At 44.6% G+C, this 19,800-nt stretch overlaps 1 protein-coding gene across 1 annotated transcript in view; it reads right to left on the reverse strand.

The window, feature by feature from the left end:
* The window catches only part of thsd7ab (thrombospondin, type I, domain containing 7Ab), a 110,174-nt gene extending 97,865 nt beyond the window's left edge, over positions 1-12,309 (reverse strand). The window contains exon 1 of the mRNA XM_061777817.1: positions 11,373-12,309. Coding sequence (XP_061633801.1) covers positions 11,373-11,511 — 139 coding nt within the window. The 5' untranslated portion in view covers positions 11,512-12,309. The remainder of the gene's footprint in view (positions 1-11,372) is intronic.
* Positions 12,310-19,800: the final 7,491 nt, after the last annotated feature.

Raw genomic sequence — 19,800 nt, forward strand, 5'->3', positions numbered from 1 at the left:
TTTATTTTATTGTGTACCTGATTTTACAGTAGTTCCTATTAGATTTCAAGTGACTATGTTGCAACGGCTTCAGGGGCTAAATGAATAAATTAGCAAAGATATTTTCTTCGGGACAAATAAGCCTGCAAATGGTCAAAATGATCCTGAATTGGCCATTGAGACTTTTGTTTGTGTGGATCTACTCAGAATAGACACATCTAGCAAATTTCCTGTTGCTATGTTAAAATTGCTTCAGGCGCCGAATTTTCAAAGAAATCCCGGGCTGCACTACTGTTCAATTTTCACCAGGATGAACATAACTCCACAATTTGGTGCATTTTCGAATACGGAAACCCCCAGAAAACCCTGAAAATGGCCATTCATTTGTCCAACAAAGCGACTGATAAATCCAGTACGACACTGCGACCTCGATACACACAAGCAACGCTCATTACATAAGAGCCAATACACTAATGTCATGTTTTCCTATTCATCCGAGTGTAATAGATTTAATACTTCCTGACTACATTAAATCAATCTGTGTTTACATGTCTGTGAGTGAATTACATACCGAGTCGAGAGTATACCGTTTGGCCTATTTAGGTGCTGCTGCACATTTGAAAGCAAAGTGTCCTACGACGACGCAAAAAAACGATTGACGGATAGGACTCGGGGGAGATGAAGGCTTAAGGACAACGCGGCGTATTTACGCTTGAGAAAAAAAATCACCCGAGGAGGCATGGAAAAGCTCTCTCCAGGTAAATGTCACCGGAATGACGGTTAAGTGCTCACAATATGGCCACGAGATTTGTTTGTCTTTCAACTTCGAGTTGACTTGCGAGGAGATACAGCGGGGATGTGACCTTGACCGAACCCCCCCCCCAACAACCCACGTCTTTCTCCCTGTAACCGAGGTAGGCGTCAGAGCAGGAAACGAATTCAGCCTGCAGCCTTACCTGGAGTCTCTGGGATGGGAAACCCTCCAAAGAGCCTGTGGGCATGCAAATAAGAATCTTCTTTGTAGGTTTTGCGCAAAATTCTAAGTACAGATGAATTTGAATAATCAGCTTGCACACACTTGGCAGACTTGTTAGGAGGCACAAAAGTCTTGAGATTCCAATGAGGTTGACTGAATTTCTGGAATCTTGGCCCATTTTAAGTCGGGTCAAGAGTCGTACTATCGTAGTCTTACTTACCCGAACATGATTGGCAGTTCCTGACTGGTTGTCCAAATTTTGGTCTGTCACGATTTCACAACCTCCGAACCTTTCACCCCTCGCCACACATAGTTTAGAGTACACCAGTCGCTACGTCAATAGTGCTTATTTCAGCACACACTTGGCAGTCTATAGATTGCGCCCTCTGGATTGGTTTTTCCAGTCGCTAAAAGTTTGAAACCTACAGGACTTAAGTTGTGCCTCCCAGTCGGTTTGAACAGAATGAACACTTCAATCATGAGCGGAATTGATTCTGTTTCAAAGGGAACCAAGTGCAAAAGTCTTGAGAATCTCTTCTTAAAACCTGTTTGCAAAGACAAGAACTATGTAGTACTCAATTGGGGAGACAGCGTTAAATTTTTTTGTTTTTTGTTTTTTTTACCAATTTCCTGTTTTTTTGGGCCCAGTGAGGCAGTTTGGTGTCCTGCATGAGTTCCTGCTCCTCCACTAAATAAGAACTGAATAAGAATAAAAAAAAAGAGGAAGAATTGGTGACTTGATTTGTCCAAGAAAAAAAAAAATTGGGACTTGCTTGGAACTTTAAGGTAAGACTCATTTGAGACTTGGACAGGTATGAATGACTTGATCCCTTCTCTGCCTTCGCAAGCAGAAAGAGAGCTCGTAGCCGCCGGTCGCAACACCAGCAGCAGCAGTCATGCGGAAACGAAGTGGACAAATCAGCTTGCGCCGACTTCTGCCATGACAGTGCGCTCCGTTGAAAAAAATATTCCCACATGTGAGCCCGATTGATGCGTTTGGCCGTTTTGTTCGAAATGCAACATTTGACACTAACCCTGGCCATTACTGATATAGCAGGCATACCGGCCTTAGAGATTACACTTCATCCCAAAACTTTATTTAGAGTGAGATAAGAGGATTCTCGCCGCTGCCTGCGCCTTATTTCAGCCATATTCCAACAGCGGCAAAACATATTTTTCAAGGTCACCGTGTCACCGAGGCTCGCTGTGCAGATTTATGCAGGAATATCAGCCTTGTCTTGAAATACACTGCCTGGGGTGAGCGGTGGCTTGTTCGCACGAGACAGGAGCACCCCCTTAAAACAGGTTCATCTCGACCATTTGATAGAGGCCAGATTTGAAAAAGGATGGATTTTTGATATTACTGCGCTAACCGAATATGAGATTCGCCCGCAGTTCCGAAAGGAGGCCGTCCTGGTCGACACGCCTCCGCAACCTCGCGCGGACATCGGGGGCAGTGCCTCTGGATCGGCAGAGAATCAGCACCTCCAAATCTGAGACCGTGGTCCTCGGTCGGCAAAGGGCGGCGTGCCCTCTCCGGGTCGGGGATGACTTCCTGCCCCGAGTGGAGTGGATCGATGGATATTATTGATCCAACCAAATACAAAATGCAAACCTTTTTGTATTGATAGTTAGAGTTCTAGTGGACAAATTCTATACAATTATTTATCAAATTCCGAACATTATTATTACACATATCTTTTCATTTGCTCTCTGGAGTGCCAAGTGTGATATACCAGCAAGTCAATCATTTGCGAGCCGCCTATTTCTCAAAATGCGTCTGTAAGCCAGCCCGTGGTGTGGCCAATTGACATAATGGAATGACTCGGCAGGTGGGCCTGATGGAGGCAGCGCTTAGACTACACGGACAAAAGCTACGCGGACTTGCAGTGTTGGGAGAACAGATTGACCTTCTGATAGGCAGGACCAGACGTGAGGGGTATTCGGTGTGCCTTCAACTTTGCACCAAAAGGTTCAAAGGTTGTGAACATGTGTGCTTTTAATCCCCCCAAAATCATTAGCCAGTCCACCCTTAAACATTTCCAGCTGGTTCAAAATGCTGCTGCTCGCTTCATAACTCAGAAACTGGCCTCTCTCCTTTGCACTTTAAGGTTCCTTTTAAGATTCTGTTGTTTGTTTTCAAATCTTCAAATCTAATTGTCTCTCTCAGCTGTGCCATCTGACCAGCTGCTTCTGGAGGTACGAAAGTCCAAGCAGAGGTTCAGAGGGGATGATATACTTTTCATCCTGCTGGTCCCAAACTGTGGAATGACCTCTCGGTGCACATAAGAAAAGAACCTTTACTGTCCATTTATACAACTTTTTACTCCTTGGCTTTCAACACAGCATGAGACTCTGCCTTTCTCTTATTTCTTTGATTGTTTTTATTTATTATGTTCAATTGGCTTGTGTTTTATGTTGTCGTATTTATGCACAGCACTTTGTTTCAGCTGAGGTTTTTTTTTTTTTTTTTTTTTAAAAGTGCTTCATAAATAAAATGGAGTTGAAAATGTGTCAACTTAAATCACAAAGACAGCATTTGTGGATTCCGAATGCTAAGGCTGAAATCTGTTCAATAAAAGGTTCGGCTATTGGGAGATTACTGTCGGGATTCACATTTCCGACACTCCAGAAATTTAGTCCGGAGCTAGCAATAGTTCCTCATTTCAACGTGAAAGTCTCAAATTTCAACCGACAAGTCACGTCAGGTTATCTCCTTTCCTTAAGGAAAGTTGGGGGAGTCCAGTAGTATTTGTACTTTTTTCTTTCCCGCTACTGGCTGTATGCATGTACGGTACCGGGTGTCCCAAAAGTCATGATACACTTGTTTTCTCTCTTTCTATCATTTCAGATCCCTTTCATTCGGACACACGTGGCATCGGCATTTGACAGTTTAGGCTTTGCCGTTTTTGTAAGCATATCATTCCCTTGCCTTTAGCTCACCAATTACAAAATCGCTGCCTGGCAAAATGCTTTGGGGAGTAATAAAGCCTACACGTACCAAGTACGGGTCGAGCATTAGCGCTCTCCGAAGTATCCCATGAATCAAGGTTTTGTGGATGTTGAGTTCCAGTGCAACCCTCTGGATAGACTTTCCCTGCTATTGCGAACACCTGCTGTAGGAGTTTGATGTGTTCGTCAGTGGTGGTAGTAGTAGTAGGCCTATTTTGTCAAGAACAGATCCTGTTTCGAGAACCTTGTCATGGATAGCGTAAATTGTAAACGCGTTTGAGCAATGTGACGGCCATAAACCTTCTCAAACCGGCGCTGAACTGCAGCCTTGAACTCTCAAGTCAATTTGCGAATCCTTCGGCTTTTGTCCATACGAGTCACAAGAAATCAAAAAGGCCGAGTCGACTCCAGTCCAAATGTCAATGACTCAAGTGCCCATTCTCTGGGTGAAGGTCCCAGCGAACATTTAGCAGCAAGTCACGACAATCCATTAGCCTCAGGTTCCACTCCAACTAATGAATGGAAATAAAAACACAGGCGTAAAAAGAATTTGAATAAAAGCCAGGGGCTCCCTTGTAAACCCCAAAATCCCAAGGAGCACGTGTTCATTCTTATGCATGGCCTAAATTGGTTGCTAAGTAACTAATTTGTGTTTAACCTCAGGTGCTATGCTAACGAGGGTCACAGAGAGTCGAACTCAAACTCAAAATTCCCACTGGGGGGATGAAGCCGCGCTGGTGTTTTTTGCCTCCTTCGGGTGGGATATAAATTCCTCATCGGATGTTGAATGCAAAAGGCACAGAGACTGCGCGTACAGTATACTGTATGTTTATTTTCTCATAGCTCCCAGCTACTGTATTTCAGCGGGATGGCTGTTCTGGTTGCCTGGAGATGACAGCTTCCATTTCAAACATGGCTGAGGTCACTGATGAGGTGAGCGAAGTCAGCAAAATCAAATCGAGAATGGAAACGTCGAAATCTAAACTAGAAAAGTTTGAGCGGCAAGTGGCTTAACTGGAAGTTCAAAAGCACCCAAAAAGTTGCATCGCTTCACCAAAATGCTGGTGAATAACGTGCAGATTTGAGGACTTTGAAGTTTCAACATTATCCTGCTCGATTATTCTGCCAACATCGAAGGTGTGTGTCTTTTGCTTTTGCGACACATTTTCTGAAAGTTGTCAGGTTTTCAGTGGGATTTTGTGGAAGAAAAAGGAACGGCAATGAACGGGCCCTTGCAACGCCTTTTTCATGGTAAATCCTTGAAATAATGATCACATTTTGACATCATGGTTGCAAAATGTTGTGTCACCGACACCGAGCCGTCTAGGACAGCTGCTTCTGAGTCTGGCTCATTTGTGCAAATTCCCTAATCGGAGCTCATTAAAGTATGATCACTTGTATTCGCTTTAAAGCAAAAAGACGTTTCTGTGCCCCCTACCGTGATAGGCATATCCACCGAATTCCGGGTTGATCGTGAAACTGTTGCTAGGCACGGTGGAAGACCGGTTAGAGCGTCTGCCTCAAAGTTCTGAGGACCCGGGTTCAATCCCCGGCCCCGCCTGTGTGGAGTTTGCATGTTCTCCCCGTGCCTGCGAGGGTTTTCTCCGGGCACTCCGCTTTCCTCCCACATCCCAAAAACATGCACGGTAGGCTAATTGACAACTCTAAATGTGAGTGCGAATGGTTGTTTGTTTGTGCCCTGCGATTGGCCGGCAACCAGTTCAGGGCGAACCCCGCCTCCCGCCCGATGACGGCTGGGATAGGCTCCGGCACGCCCGCGACCCGCGTGAGGAGAAGCGGCTCAGAAAATGGATGGATGGATGGATGGCTGTACTCTCCGGAATTAAACCTTAATCTTAAATAAAATTAACCCTTAATCGAAGCGCTTCAAAGGGAGAGAAAAATCACATTCAAATCACAATGGAAGCTATATTAGCAGCGAGTTATCGAGAGCCAATGGGCACAGCCATGTTTGAGTGATTGGCTTAAATGGAGATGACGCTAACTGTGCCAAAATGCTTATGGCGCTTGGCGGTTTGTGCCATTGAATCTTCAAGTTTTACGTGGTAGTTGTTTTGCAGGGTTAGGAAATGCACCATCGAACAATGTAGGTGTGGCTCTATTTGTATTTGAATTCTTAATGTTTGTATTTTGCAATTTCTGTTCTGAGGTAGGCTCTGAGACACCTCGGCCGGATATTGCACGTGTAATTGCGAGTATGGAACGTCTTGACATTTTTGTACCTGCGGCGAGCAAAACGAAGTGCACACAAGACCAATGTCATCATGTGAGCATGTATGCGCCTCTGCAGGGGGAACAATGAGTTGACTTTATGACTACAGCAGCATTTTGATAACTTAAGGTGGCGTGAATAGCCAGGTGTTTGATTCCAATGTTTGATTCTGGATGCCTCAGGCAGTTCCCATGACAGCAGACAGTGCAAAAATTGCAATGCAAGCAAGGTGAAAGAGCTGAAAATCAAGGCTGTTTTCTGCGGCCACCGTGATTAATCATTGTTTATATTTAGCCGACATTAACTGACATAAACAAAACAGCTTCACACAATTTAGCGTTGCCGCTCCGTCTAGGATGCGTGCATCTGATTGGGGCACATTTGGGCGAATTCCCTACAGTGGGAGTTTGTCAAAAGTACACAAGCAATGGAATTCGCCCAAAATAGGCTATTTCAAACCAAAATGGCCAGCTTCCTGTTTCATTTCTGGCATGGGTCCTTGAGACTTTTTTGTTCACTGTGATATGATAGACACAACCACCCAATTTGGTTTTGTTTTGTTTAACTTCCCGAGAATACTCAAATTGACCAGCAATGCCTGCTTCAAACCAAAATGGCTGACTTCATTTGGGTCCTTGAGACTTTTTCATGAGTCCTTTCATCATAGACATTCTGTTTATAACCAATTTCATGCTGCTCATCAGTGAAACTGCTGTTATGGGCTATTTTCTTTCCAACTTCCCAAAATGGCTGGTGCAAACCAAAATGGGGGATTCTCTGCTCAATTTCAGGCACGGGTCCTTGAGAATTTTTCGCGCGCCATGTTATGATAGACATGTCCACCGAATTTTGTATCGATTTGTCAAACTGATTTGATTTATTTATTTTACTTTCTGAAAATCCTCAAATTCACCCAAAATGGCTGATTTCCTGTCAGTTACAGGCATGGGTCCTTGAGACGTTTCCATGCATTCTGTTATGATAGCCATGTCCAAACACTTTAGTATTGATCAGTGAAACTGGGGACGGGGGGCTAATTTTCTCAAAGTTTCCGAGAACCCTCAAAGTTACACAAAAATGGCTGACTTCTTGTTGAATTGTAGGCATGGGTCCTTGAGACTTTTTTGTGTGTCCTGTTATAATATACATGTAGAACCAATTTCGTGTGGATCAGTGAAACCGGTGTCGGGGGCAATTTTTTATTTCTAACTTCGGGAAAATCTTTGAATTCGCCTAAAATGGCTGCTTCCAAAATGGCAGGCATCAAATGTATTGAAAATGGAAGAACTGTTATAATGATGGATTCCCAAAAAAATTGGTGGCGTGCTGTGGAATTTGGGAAATGTCAAATATGTGCATTGAAGTAATTGGTACTTGAGGTATAAATCAGTCGTTTTGATTGGCATAATGCTGCCATCAAAACCATTCTTCTCACCTTCGCATTGGTGCTTGGCAGAGGTAAAGAATGCACGTGAAAAATGGAAATGGAAGGTGGTGTCTCAAAGGAGCCAGAAAAGTGTGTCAGGCCTTTCTCGCCTTGATCGCAGGCTTGCTTGTGTTAGGCTAGGATACCTCACTATCACTTATCTCTATCTGGTTATCCTCAGCACTACCTTCAGAGATTTTGTCTCTCAAAAGAGAGCTCGGAACATTAAACTGGTCTGAGCCGCCTCGCCTTCCGATAAAAGAGATATTTCCACACAAGCAAGCAAGCAAAAAAAAAAAAAAAAAAGAAAAAGCGAGGCAGGAAGGTAAGGCAAGGAAATGAATGGCAGGGCCATTCCCCACAGTTTCCAAGACATGCCCCGCACTTGCGCTCCAGACTCATCAATATGCAAAACATCAGTGCATCGCTTGCCACAAGAATATTCCCTCCTCGGCGCACAAATGTACAAAAACACCATCTCACTTTGCAGACGATCGGCAAGGCGTAAAGAAAAAAACTAAAACAACCCAAAGCAAACATCATCGCATTTTGATTTAAAGAATAAAGCAAAACATGTCTGGGATTCATTCAAAGACCGAAATTGTGGAAATGTAATACACGGTGCGGTTAAAAAAAAAAAAAGGGGGGGAAAAGACTCCGGGCTCGCAATCAATGCGATGTGTTACACTGAGGCCAACTAAACTCCCAGCGGCTGGATTCCATTTCAAAGCACATTTCCACCCACAGAAAAGCAGGAGAAAGGTGGCGTGGCATGGGAGCCGGAAAAGGACTTTCCGTACATATTTTCGATTGTTCCAGGAAGACGCCGTTACATTTGAGTGCACACTTTCTCAGTTACAGTCCACTCGCATTGGGGCCAAAAGGGGCACTGACCCACCAGGTCAGTGCATTATTCATTCATTCATTCATTCATTCATTCATTCATCTTCCGTTGCACTTCTCCGCACGAGGGTCGCGGGCGTACCGGAGCCTATCCCAGCTATCTTCGGGCGAGAGGCGGGGTACATCCTGAACTGGTCGCCAGCCAATTGCAGGGCACACGTAAACAAACAAACAAACATTCACACCTACGGGCAATTTAGAGTCTTCAATGAACCTGCCCTGCATGTTTTTGGGATGTGGTAGGAAACCGGAGTAAATGAGAAAAAGCCACGCAGGCACGGGGAGAACATGCAAACTCCACACAGGCGGGGCCGGGATTTGAACCCCGGTCCTCAGAACTGTGAGGCAGATGTGCTAACCAGTCGCCCACCGTGCAGCTCGCGTTATTAATTAAATAGATGAAATGGATTGTCAACGTCTTAGTTAGTCAGCTCGCAGGATCACGCCACCCGTGCATACGTAACCGGCTTGCAGGAAACTTTACTGTTTCATTAGCCCGTGGGTCAAGGAAGAAGCCGTTCAATTGAAGTTACAGTGACTATACTTGCATTGGCTGTCTGAAAAAGCCAGCCCATGGAATTAAACAAAGGTACAATTTGTCGAAGCCAACACAATTTGTGGACGGCTTTTGTCAGTCAGTCTGTTAGCTAGCAGGAAGATGCAACTTGCATGAAACTGCGGCAGGGTGGCTGGCCCGTGGGTCAAAAATGAAGCTGTATAATTTAGGTGCACAATTTGGCAGCTACAGTTCACTCGCATTGGGACCAAGTGGGGCACTGAGCCACCACGTCTGTGCGTGGAATGAAATAAAAGCCATCATTTTTCAAAACCAACACATTTTTATGACTTTTTGTTTGTTAGTTAGTCTGTCAGTTAGCTAGCGGGATTACGTGAACTCATACATAAGCATTGTTCATGAAACTTGGTCAAGGAAGGTGCAGATTTGGGCAGTTACAGTCTACTGGCATTGGGGCCAAGTGCATTGAATGCAACAAAAGTCACATTCTTCATAACCGACACATTTTGTTGACATTTTTAGTTAGTCAGCGAGTTTGTTAGCTAGAAGGATGAGGCGAAGTCATACACAACCGACAAGTAAAACACGTGAGAGATTCGCTCAAAGCCCCAAATCGTGTGACTGCGGGCTCACAATCAATGTGATGCATTACACTGAGGCCAACTCAACTCCCAGTGGCTGGATTCCATTTCAAAGCACGGAGTTTTTCCACCCACTGAAAAGCAGGAAAAAGGTGGCGTGGCGTGGCGTGGCGTGGCGTGGCGTGTCGGGGCGTAATCGCGGCTGATCTACAGTGGGGTGGATGTAGGTTAAGTTGCTCCGCTGACCGCACGCCGCTCCACTTCCTCAAGTCCGCTCCCTGCCCTGACTCGTTAAATCCCCGCTGCTTTAATCTCCTTAGCGGGCTACATCCTCTTTAAAGATGCAAGAAGAGGCGGTGAGCTGCGTCAGACGATGAGGTGGGCATGACACACACCGCAGGCACGATAGGCACGGAGTCGGCGTTGAGGGGCAAAATTTGTCGGGCCAATGTCGAACGGCGACAAGGTTGGAATGCAAACTACGGAATGTTGAGTGAAACCCAATTTAGCGTTGGGCATACATTTCACATTTATCCACAATCAGTGAATGAATATCTGCCAGACAGATATACAATTTTGGACTTACGTTGTTTCAGACATATACAGTGGGCCCGCACTATTCGCCACGAATAGCGGAAATATGTGAATAATTGACAGCCGTTATAATTTGAAAGCCCAACAATTCTTAACTAAGCAAGTACGTGTTCAACAAACAAACAAAAACAAAATGAAAAATAAAAGCAAGAAAAGTGAAAGGAAAGAAAATTGAAAACAAATCTGCGAATAGGTTTGTATGTACACACACACACACACACGGAAAGAGAGAGCGAGAGAAAGTGAGATAGAGGGAGACTAACTAGATTTTCTGTGCAGCCATGTTTAATGACGACAGTCCCTGTGTAGCCTTATTGAGCAATGACACTCCTCGTGTAGCCACATTAACTATCACATTCACTTTGGAGCCACATCAACTAATGCACATGATCTTCTCGTACATTAAAGTCCAACTAACGACAAACCCTGTGTAGCCACATTAAGTAATGGCATTCCCTGTGTAGCCACGTTAACTAATGGGATTCCCTGCGTAGGCGTGTGTTCTAATACACAACGATCTCGCACGTAAAAGTCCGGCTAACCACTATCAACAACTAACAACAATCCCTGTGGAGCCACGTTAAGCAATGTCATTCCCTGTGTAGCCGGGTTAATTAACTGTATTCTCTGTGTAGCCGTGTTAAGTAATGCTTTTGACATTCTCATACGTGAAATTCCAACTCACAACAACTTGTGTCTAGCCAGGTGAAACAATGCCATTCCCTGCGTAGCCAGGTTAACTAATGCACACGATCTTGCACGTAAAACCCCAACTAACGACAACCCGCGTGTAGCCACGTTAAACAATGGTATTCCCTGTGTAGCCATGTTAATTAACACCAATACCTGTGTAGCCACAGTCAAAAAACAAAAGCATCACCACAGCACCTTGTGTCAAATCCATCAAAAACGCCTCCAACCCTCCCCCCCTCCTCTTCCTCCTCTTCCTCCTACTTTCCCTCCTCCTCCCTTCCCGTTCTGGAATAATGCCTGAATGTCATCACCTGAGAGGAGCGTAACCCAGTGCAACACGGATCACAGCGAGCTGCTATTGGGGTCATCCTTCCCGTTTGGGTTTGGTTTCTTTGAAGTTGCGTGGGCTTTTGAAGGAAAATGGACCCACAGACTTGATTTTGATTTGACACCCGCAACCCGCAGACACTTGCGAGTCGCATACTAGCACATCAACAAGGGATCACGTTGAGCTCTACCTGTTTCCCAGAAGTAGACCGACTTCCCGCCGTCGTCCGTCTGTGCGAGATCCCGCCGGAAAACACAGCCCAGCAGTAGCAGCAGTGACACCAGGAGGTGCCAGCTGCCCCCCCTCCGCCGCCACCCCGTCGGCTCCATAGTCCGGGAGAAAAGAAAAGAAAAAAAAAAAAAAAAAAATAAAGTAAATCCACTCAGCTCAGGGAGGTCAGGAGAGGAAAAAAAAAAAAAAAACGGCGGGGGGGGGGGAGCAGTAGTCCTATAAAAGAGGCAACAAGAAGTGGAGCCCGGTTCACTTTGAGGCAGTTGAAGGACACTCACATGGAGACTGATGGAAGGATGGAGGAGGAGGAGGAGGAGGAGGAGGAGGTGGTGGTGGTCAGCGGGAGAGTTGCTGTCGGAGGCTCCAGAGAGGCTCCTCCATGGCGTCCTCCCTCCTGCGCTGTCATCTCCTCTGCTGGCGGAGAGGCGACAGTGGGCGAGGATCTGCAGTGTGCTGCCTCGCTCTCTCTCTCTCTCTCTCTCTCTCACCTCGCTCACTCATTTGCTCTTTCCGCTGTCTTACTTCCCCCCCCCCCCCATTCGCATTACCTCTCTTGTCCACCTTTCACTGTCCTTTTATTACAGCTCGAGTCCACCAAAATTGCCACAACGGAACTTTGATTTGAAATGGAGTTCCCGGAGCAACATGGACTTTAGTAGGCACGGGTAGGCCTCCACAAACATCTCTCGGGATCATGCCACAAGAAGTCTTCCATTTTAGGGTGAATTTCGACATTTCCGGGACACTTCTGTCAGTCGTGAGTATCTGCTCACCATGCATACCACCACCCTCATTCTCCGTTCCAGCTGCTTTATTAACTTGTACGTTCCCAAAGTCCGCACTCCGTCTGGTCAATTATCTTTTCAATTTGATATCCCAAATGACTAGAACACTGCAACAGATAATACAACTCACCTCTTTCATGCCAATATCATCGTTTAAAAAGTTAGTGAGGGATACTGCACGTGATAACTGCACCTGATTTGAGCCTTTTTATTATTTATTTGAGCCTTTTATTCACTATGTGCCGTCATATAATGTAATGTATTATGTAACTATGTAACGATCACACCGCAGAGTTTGTTGTCGATGTACAGTACTGTGTGTGTATTTGCTTTTATTTTGCTTTCTTTGGCCTTGCTGTCTGCTACCAATGCTGTCATCTGCTCACAATTGCCTTACCTGGATGAATGAAGGGAAGACAAACAAACAAACAAACAAACAAATCAATCAATCGAATGACGAGACTGACAAAAAGTCTCAAGAATGCTGAAAAGACGCAGGAAGTTTGAATCAGGGTCATTTGGGTTATTTCTGGCACGACCGTCAAAGACGAGCTTTCCCAATGGATTTTGGCCAACTGCGATGAAATTTGAAGCACATATACTCGGCAGATATATGACTCTAAATTGCCAAGAATTTGAGTTGTGGTCATTGTGTTATGCATAGCAGCAAAGTTGCAGGCAATTGGAAATATCCTTTTCAGCGCACTAGTGATTTTTATTTTAAATTCAGCCACCCATAGACAGTTTCCCGAAGCAATATGAAATTCATTTGGCATCTCTTACACAATTAGACCCACTGCAAAGTCTCAAGAAGCCATTCCCAAAACACACAGGAAGTCTCCAATTTTGGTTTGAAGTTCAAGGCTCATGTTGGCAATTACCCCAATTTCCCCACAAATTATGTCTTGAGTTATACTAAATTTAAACTATTTATTCTAGACAGAAGGCTGAAACTAAATTGCAATTATCTGACTTTTCTGAGCGTGGCAGCAAATTTGGATGACTCGCCATAAAAAAAAGAAAACATGAAATTGGAATGTATCAACTCCAAAATTCAGCCCCCCCCCCCCCCCCCCAAAGCCAGTTTCACTTAGCAACATGAAATGTCTACACGAGTAGACCGCCCAAAAACTTTCGAGCCAAGCCATGCCATAAAAGAAAATAAAACAGGAAGTCTGCCATTTTGCTTTGAATGATCAATTTCTCACCCATTTCCATATAAACATGTTCAAATTGGTCTGGTAGCACCTTCCGCAAATGTTGAAAAAAAAATTCAGCCCCTAAAGCCCGTCACACTTATCCACATGAAATTTGGTAGGCATAGCTATCAGGAGTGGATCCGCTACTAAGCCTCAAGAAGCCATATGCCAGAAGGCACAGGAAGTCTGCCATTTTGCTTTCAAGCAGCAATTGGAGGTTACATTTCCGGTGGTCCTTTGAAACCGTTTTCCTGGTGGTTTTGTTTGAGTTTTACTAAATTTGAACCACACATGCTATGTAGATGGACAATGTTAAATAGTGTTGAATGTGAGCTTTTGTCATTGTGAGTTTTATTTGTTGATGCCACAAAACACAGAAAAAAAACTGGAATTCATATTCCTTTGTCGCATACCATAGACTTTTTGAAAATCAGGCATCGGAATTCATTTTGGTAGGCATAATTATCATGGTTAGACCCACAAAAAAAAGTCTCAAGAACCCATGCTGGAAAAGACACAGTAAGTCTTTGAAGCAGCCATCTTAGGTACAGGTTTGCTTTCAACTCTGTATACTTGCATTGAGTCTTTCGCCTGGCATACTTCCTATTATTACACTCCGCTCGTATTTCTCTCTCTTGGCATAAGGAAGGAGCCCCCCCCCCCCCCCCCCCCCCCCCTCCCCTAACCTTCTCTTTCTCCACTCCCTCTCTGCACATGCTGTTTGGAGGGTTGGAGGGTTGGGGGGGCAACAGGAGAGCAGCGGGAGTCTGAGCACCGCTGTTGTTCCCGAATCAGAAAGGCAGACAAGAGCGCGCCTCCATGCAGGGAAGGCGGAGGCTATGATGATGATGATGATGGCGCACGGGAGAAAAAGACTGACGCAAAAATGGGGGCGACGGCATGAAGTGATAAGAACGAGGGAGTGATGGGGGTTCATGGTACGAATGAATTGTTTCAGTTCAGCGCCGATAACGAGCACACGGGCTGCGGCTGCCTCCAATTACAAAATGACGTGCCGCAGACGTGTTGATTCATTAGCAAGCTGAGGGCGTCCGCCCGTTACAAAACAATCAAAGCCAGGCAACAAAATGTGACCTCGCTGACGCAAACCGTGGACAAACAGAAACTCTCAACCTGTGCCGTCACTACCGACAAGTTATGATTTGATGATTTGTCAGTTTGGACGCAGCACAGAGTGGACCAAAATGTATTTATAATGGCCAAGTGTCCCAATACTTTTGTCAAATATTCCCTTCTGTACATGGCACAATCATTTTGTCCAAATTCCTTATTTTCTTCTGCAGCCGTCCCAATATTGTCCAAACCCCACATTTTCACTTCCTGGATGTGTCCCAATACATTTGTCCAAATGTTCTTCATTTCTGTAGGTGTCCCAATCCTTTTGTCAAAAAAATCACCAATTTCACATTCTACATTCTGTGAGTGTTCCAGTGTTTGTGTACACTCCAAACGCCACATTTGTCAAAACAAATTCCACATTTTGATTTCCTGTAGTTATGTCTAAAAATCCATATTTTCACTTTTTTGTTTCCTCAAGCCGGCACGGTGACCCGCTGGTTAGCACATCTGCCTCACCATTGGAATCCCGGCCCCGCCTGTGTGGAGTTTGCACGTTCTCCCCGTGCCTGCGTGGCTTTTCTCCGGGCACTCCGCTTTCCTCCCACATCCCAAAAACATGCATGAATTGACGACTCTAAATTGCCCGTCGGTGTGAATGTGAGTGCCAATGCTTGTTTGTTTCTATGTGCCCAGCGATTGGCTGGCGACCGGTTCAGGGTGTACCCCGCCTCCCGCCCGAAGATAGCTGGGTTAGGCTCGAGCAGCCCGGTGAAGAAAATGGATGGATGGATGTTTAATTTTTGTCCAAAACTCCACATTTCACTCCAATTTCTGCTGTCCCAATACTTTTGTCCAAACTCAATTTATTTGTTAATTTTTTTCCCCCCCATGTACTGTAGGTGTCCGAAAACTTTTATCCAAATTCCATATTCTCTTCTTCTGGAGCTTCCACAAAAATCCAAAATCCACATTTTCCAGACATGTACTTGTCCCAATACTTTTGTCCGAACTCCCGTAGGCGTTAATACCAATAAGTAATGATCTTCTTATTGCCGAAAGCTCAGAGTAGACTCAGAGATTGTATCTTAGATGAAAGAGCACGACTGCTTTTGGGCGCTAAATTTGAGTACACCCGAAAGATTGAACACAATCCAAGTGAGCACATAAAGGTTTGGAGGCTTTGTTTCATTGGAGTGTTTGTTTTCTTCAGTGCCACAGAGGCCCTTGAGGAAAGGTCCTGTTTGGATATAACTCAATTATATAACGACACAACCGACACCAGATGGTATGTTGTTTGCGACAGTTTCTTTACTTTGCACTTCCTGTAAGTGTACCAATGTATTTGTCCAAACTCCACATTTTCCTCGCTTCCTGTACGTGTCCCAATACTTTTGTCCAAACAGGTTTTGTTCTTCTGCATCTGTCCCAATACTTTTGTCCAAAATGCACATATTCCCTTCAGACTCTTAAAGGCGTCTCAATGCTTTTGTCCAAGCCACAAATTCTATTCACGTTCTGTAAGTGTCCCAATTACTTTTGTCCACACTAACACTTGCTGTAGGTGTCCCAATACTTTACTTCAAATGTCTGTACACGCACGCGCACGCACACACACACAGACACACACAAACACACACACACACACACAGCTAAAAGTGTTTTTTTTTTATCTTTACGTGGGCTCAGTGCAAGCTGACAGGCAAACAATGGCACTAACGGGTCAGCTCACGCCGTGGCGTCTGGACGTCATCGCTGAGGGGAGGCGGCAAGCGGGAGTAAAAAAAACGCAGATGAGGCGGCGCGCATGGGGGCAGAACTGGCAGGGTGGAAAATCAAAAGCAGAAGGCACGATAATCTTTATCTGCGTGTGACAAATTGCGGCACAAATCAAATTTTACATTTCTGTGATTTGTGGGGTTGAAAACAGAGCAGGCCTGATATGGACTCACGCGGAGACTTGCTTGCTGACTCACTTTCCTCAGTGATTTTTGAAACGCTAACATTTGCTTGAAAACCCTATCCCGGGTTTGGAAGCCAAATTTGCAAACAGAAACCCTAATTTAGTACCCGTGCCTCGAAACCTTACTTTGAAAACCCATCTTTTGTGTGAAACTCTAATCCAGGCTTGAAACCCTACTTTTTAAACTCTACTTTGAAACTAAATCAGGCTTGAAATCTTTGCTTTAAACTCTACTGTAATTGAAAACCCGTACACTGTCTCGAAACCCTAATTTGAGACCTTATTCCTGACTTGCAATTGAAATCCTTCCTTGAAACCCTAATCCTGGTTTGAACCGTAACCCTCATTTAAAATGATAACTTGAAACCCAAACCAAGGCTCAAAATTTAAAACTAACTTTAAAGATCAACCCTAACCCTTAAAGCCCTACTTTGAAACTTGAACCATCTTTTCAAACCCTAACCCAGGTTTGAAACAATAATTTAAAACCCTAATTTGAAACCTAAAGCCAGGACACAGACATTCTTGTAAATCAACCATGTTGCAACATACACACTAAATTGATGGCTGTGTTGTTGTTGCGATACATTTTAGGGACACGTTTCATGATCATACATACAAACATCACAAGTTGTAAGATCTAATTGGCAGCAACCATTTTTTGTTCCCACGGTAACACTTTCCACCACGCGATGGCATCTGGAAGCGAATATGTTGACAAGGTGTACAGTACGTCAACAGAGCGTAGACGCCACAAACTGGCGTGCATATTTATGAGCATCTGTAGGCCTCCTGATACCGCGCCTTTTCCAATTCACATCAGCTCGCATACGCGTCGACGTTTAAACATACTACTGCTGAAGCAACTTCTTCAAACAAACCCTCCTGTGTCATTTGAGACACAGGTGCCTTGACTTACAAGGTTTTTGTTTGTTTTTTAGATTCGCTTGATATATGTCAAATATGTATATATATCAGCAGCTGATGGGTACCGGCTGGCCAAGCGGAATGCAGCTTTTTGGTGGTCGCTGAAGCAAAAACTCGGACTTCCGGAAGGCAAGAAACAGGAAGTAGATGCGCTTCATTCCGCAAAAAAAGATCTGGCCCCTCAAGTGTGAGCTTTAAACCTGTGGCTTAAAATATTGCCAGGTGACACTTTGGAGTCTTCATTTACGCCACAGGTGTCCAAGTGGCATCTCCATCTCGTGACTGACATTTCATTCTATTAGTCGCAGCATCTGATGATCTGTTTGTTCATTTGTACCATTAGAGACTTGGTAATGGATCGCCATTGTGGTTCAGGTCTACATTGCAAAATAATGACGCATAACGAGGCACGACGCCTCGTATTCCCCGGGGGTGCCGGCATACACATTCGGCGGGGATTGAAAGATGCGAGTCATGTGTGTGGATCGGCTCATAATCCGCGCGTGCTGTACATTTGCTTGGTCTGCTTTTGCTTTCTTAAAAGTACTGAGACTCCAAACAAAGAAGTGAGGCCGATGGACGAAGCCATGCTCCACGGCGTTCTAAAACTTATGTAAATGTCTAGCTTTGCAATTAGAGTTGAAATACCGAAGACTACGAGAGACAACTCCAGAGTCCCCGTACAAAACTACATAGAGTAGCCCCCCGCCAAAATCGCACATTTCCCACTGTGGAGTTGCACGCAATCTTCGTGTTCCCTGCATGTTGTGGGTATTGACAACAGAATGTGCGGTTCATTGAATTCTTCTTCCTGAAATACCTCAGCTAGGTAGACTGGCACAGCGACTCATCCTGAAAACAGAATTTCCTGAATTGTTTCCACCACAAAATGAATCGGACTCAGTTGCAGCCAGGATTTGTTTTTTTTCTCTGTTTACTGGGCCACCCTTCGTCACTGTTCATTGTTCACCTAGAGTTGTGTGAAACCTTTATAGATTCGCCCTGATAACCACATAATCCGCCTCTTTTCACAATTACACTGGTCATTAGCCCCCTGATCTCGCACATATTCGGCCGACCTACTTCTTTTGGAGTTTTGTTGAACTTTGGAGGCCTTTTTTTTGCTTTTCCAAAACATTTTAGTTGAACTCCAACTTTCTGCCGGTCTGCACTGCTCTTTGTAGGTTCTACTGTACTCATGCGATCATGACTTATTCCGCCGCAGTGGCAGCATGACTCACAAGGAGGAGAAGGACAGCGACCAAGCAAAAGCAATGACTCGCTCACACGGTGGAGGGCGGTCACTACGCGACAACGATACAGCAACACCAGCGCAAAAACACAATTGTCACGTCCAAACACATCAACACAATGCCAGCTCAAACGGAAAGGCGTTTGAGCAGTTCTTCAAAATCTTTGAGATCCAGCTTAAGGTCCATGTACTTCACTGGGATGCTCTTTGTCCTCACTAGTAAAACAAACCAGCGCACTAGTAGAATGACTGCGTCTCACTAGTAAAATGTTTTCACTACTTCGTTCCACTACTATATGACATTTCTGCACACTAGTAAGACAACTGCATGTATAACTACAACTACAGTATATATATATATATATATGTGTGTGTGTGTGTGTGTGTGTGTCACAGTGTTATAATGGTGTAAACAACAGAGATTTGAACAGAAACGGTGGCGCAACACATGTAGCCAGATAATATAATCATCCTCACAGGCATGTTCTTTACCCTCTGCGAACAACGCCGAATATTAATGCAGCTCACTGGGACGCTAAGACCATTCTCTATGTACTGTATATCTGTATTTCTGTTCTATACTGGCGTCAGGTGGCCAAGGCACATACAACAGAAAGAGCAGTACCATGTACAATGAACTGTGGCAGAAAATGTGGCCAATTTTGAAATTTCTTTCAATTGTATTGAATGATGTCATTATTGGCCATTTTTATAAAGTACAATATTATAGAGTGCTATTTGTATTGATCCAAAACATTACAATATTTTGGGAGGGGAGTATATGATTTTTGGGCTTCAATTTAGATTTCAATCTTGTGTTGGTCTTCTACTTTACAATCTGAATGAAACAAAATGTCGGTGCTGCTATAGAGGGCGACTTATTTAATGACATCTTGGCAACACACTTTGTTTTGAGCTTTTTCAGCTAATGTGCTATCGCTAAAAGAGATCCAAATGTTCCCCGTCTGGAACTTTTCAACCCACGTGCTTTTTCATTTGAGCTGGAAATCCCTGGAAGTTGCGTTTTGACCCGCGTTGTTTAGGCTCTCAGCAGGATTACATCAAAAGCAGAAGACCAATTTGAAACCCAACTGTGTCTGCGGCGTTGTTGGAACGCGGCTGTGCTGCGCTGGTGTTGCAGCAAGGAGGATAGGAGCTCTCGCCCATCTGTCGGCGGGATTATG

This window comes from Phyllopteryx taeniolatus, chromosome 6, assembly GCF_024500385.1.
Source record: "Phyllopteryx taeniolatus isolate TA_2022b chromosome 6, UOR_Ptae_1.2, whole genome shotgun sequence".
NCBI classification, from domain to species: Eukaryota; Metazoa; Chordata; class Actinopteri; order Syngnathiformes; family Syngnathidae; genus Phyllopteryx; species Phyllopteryx taeniolatus.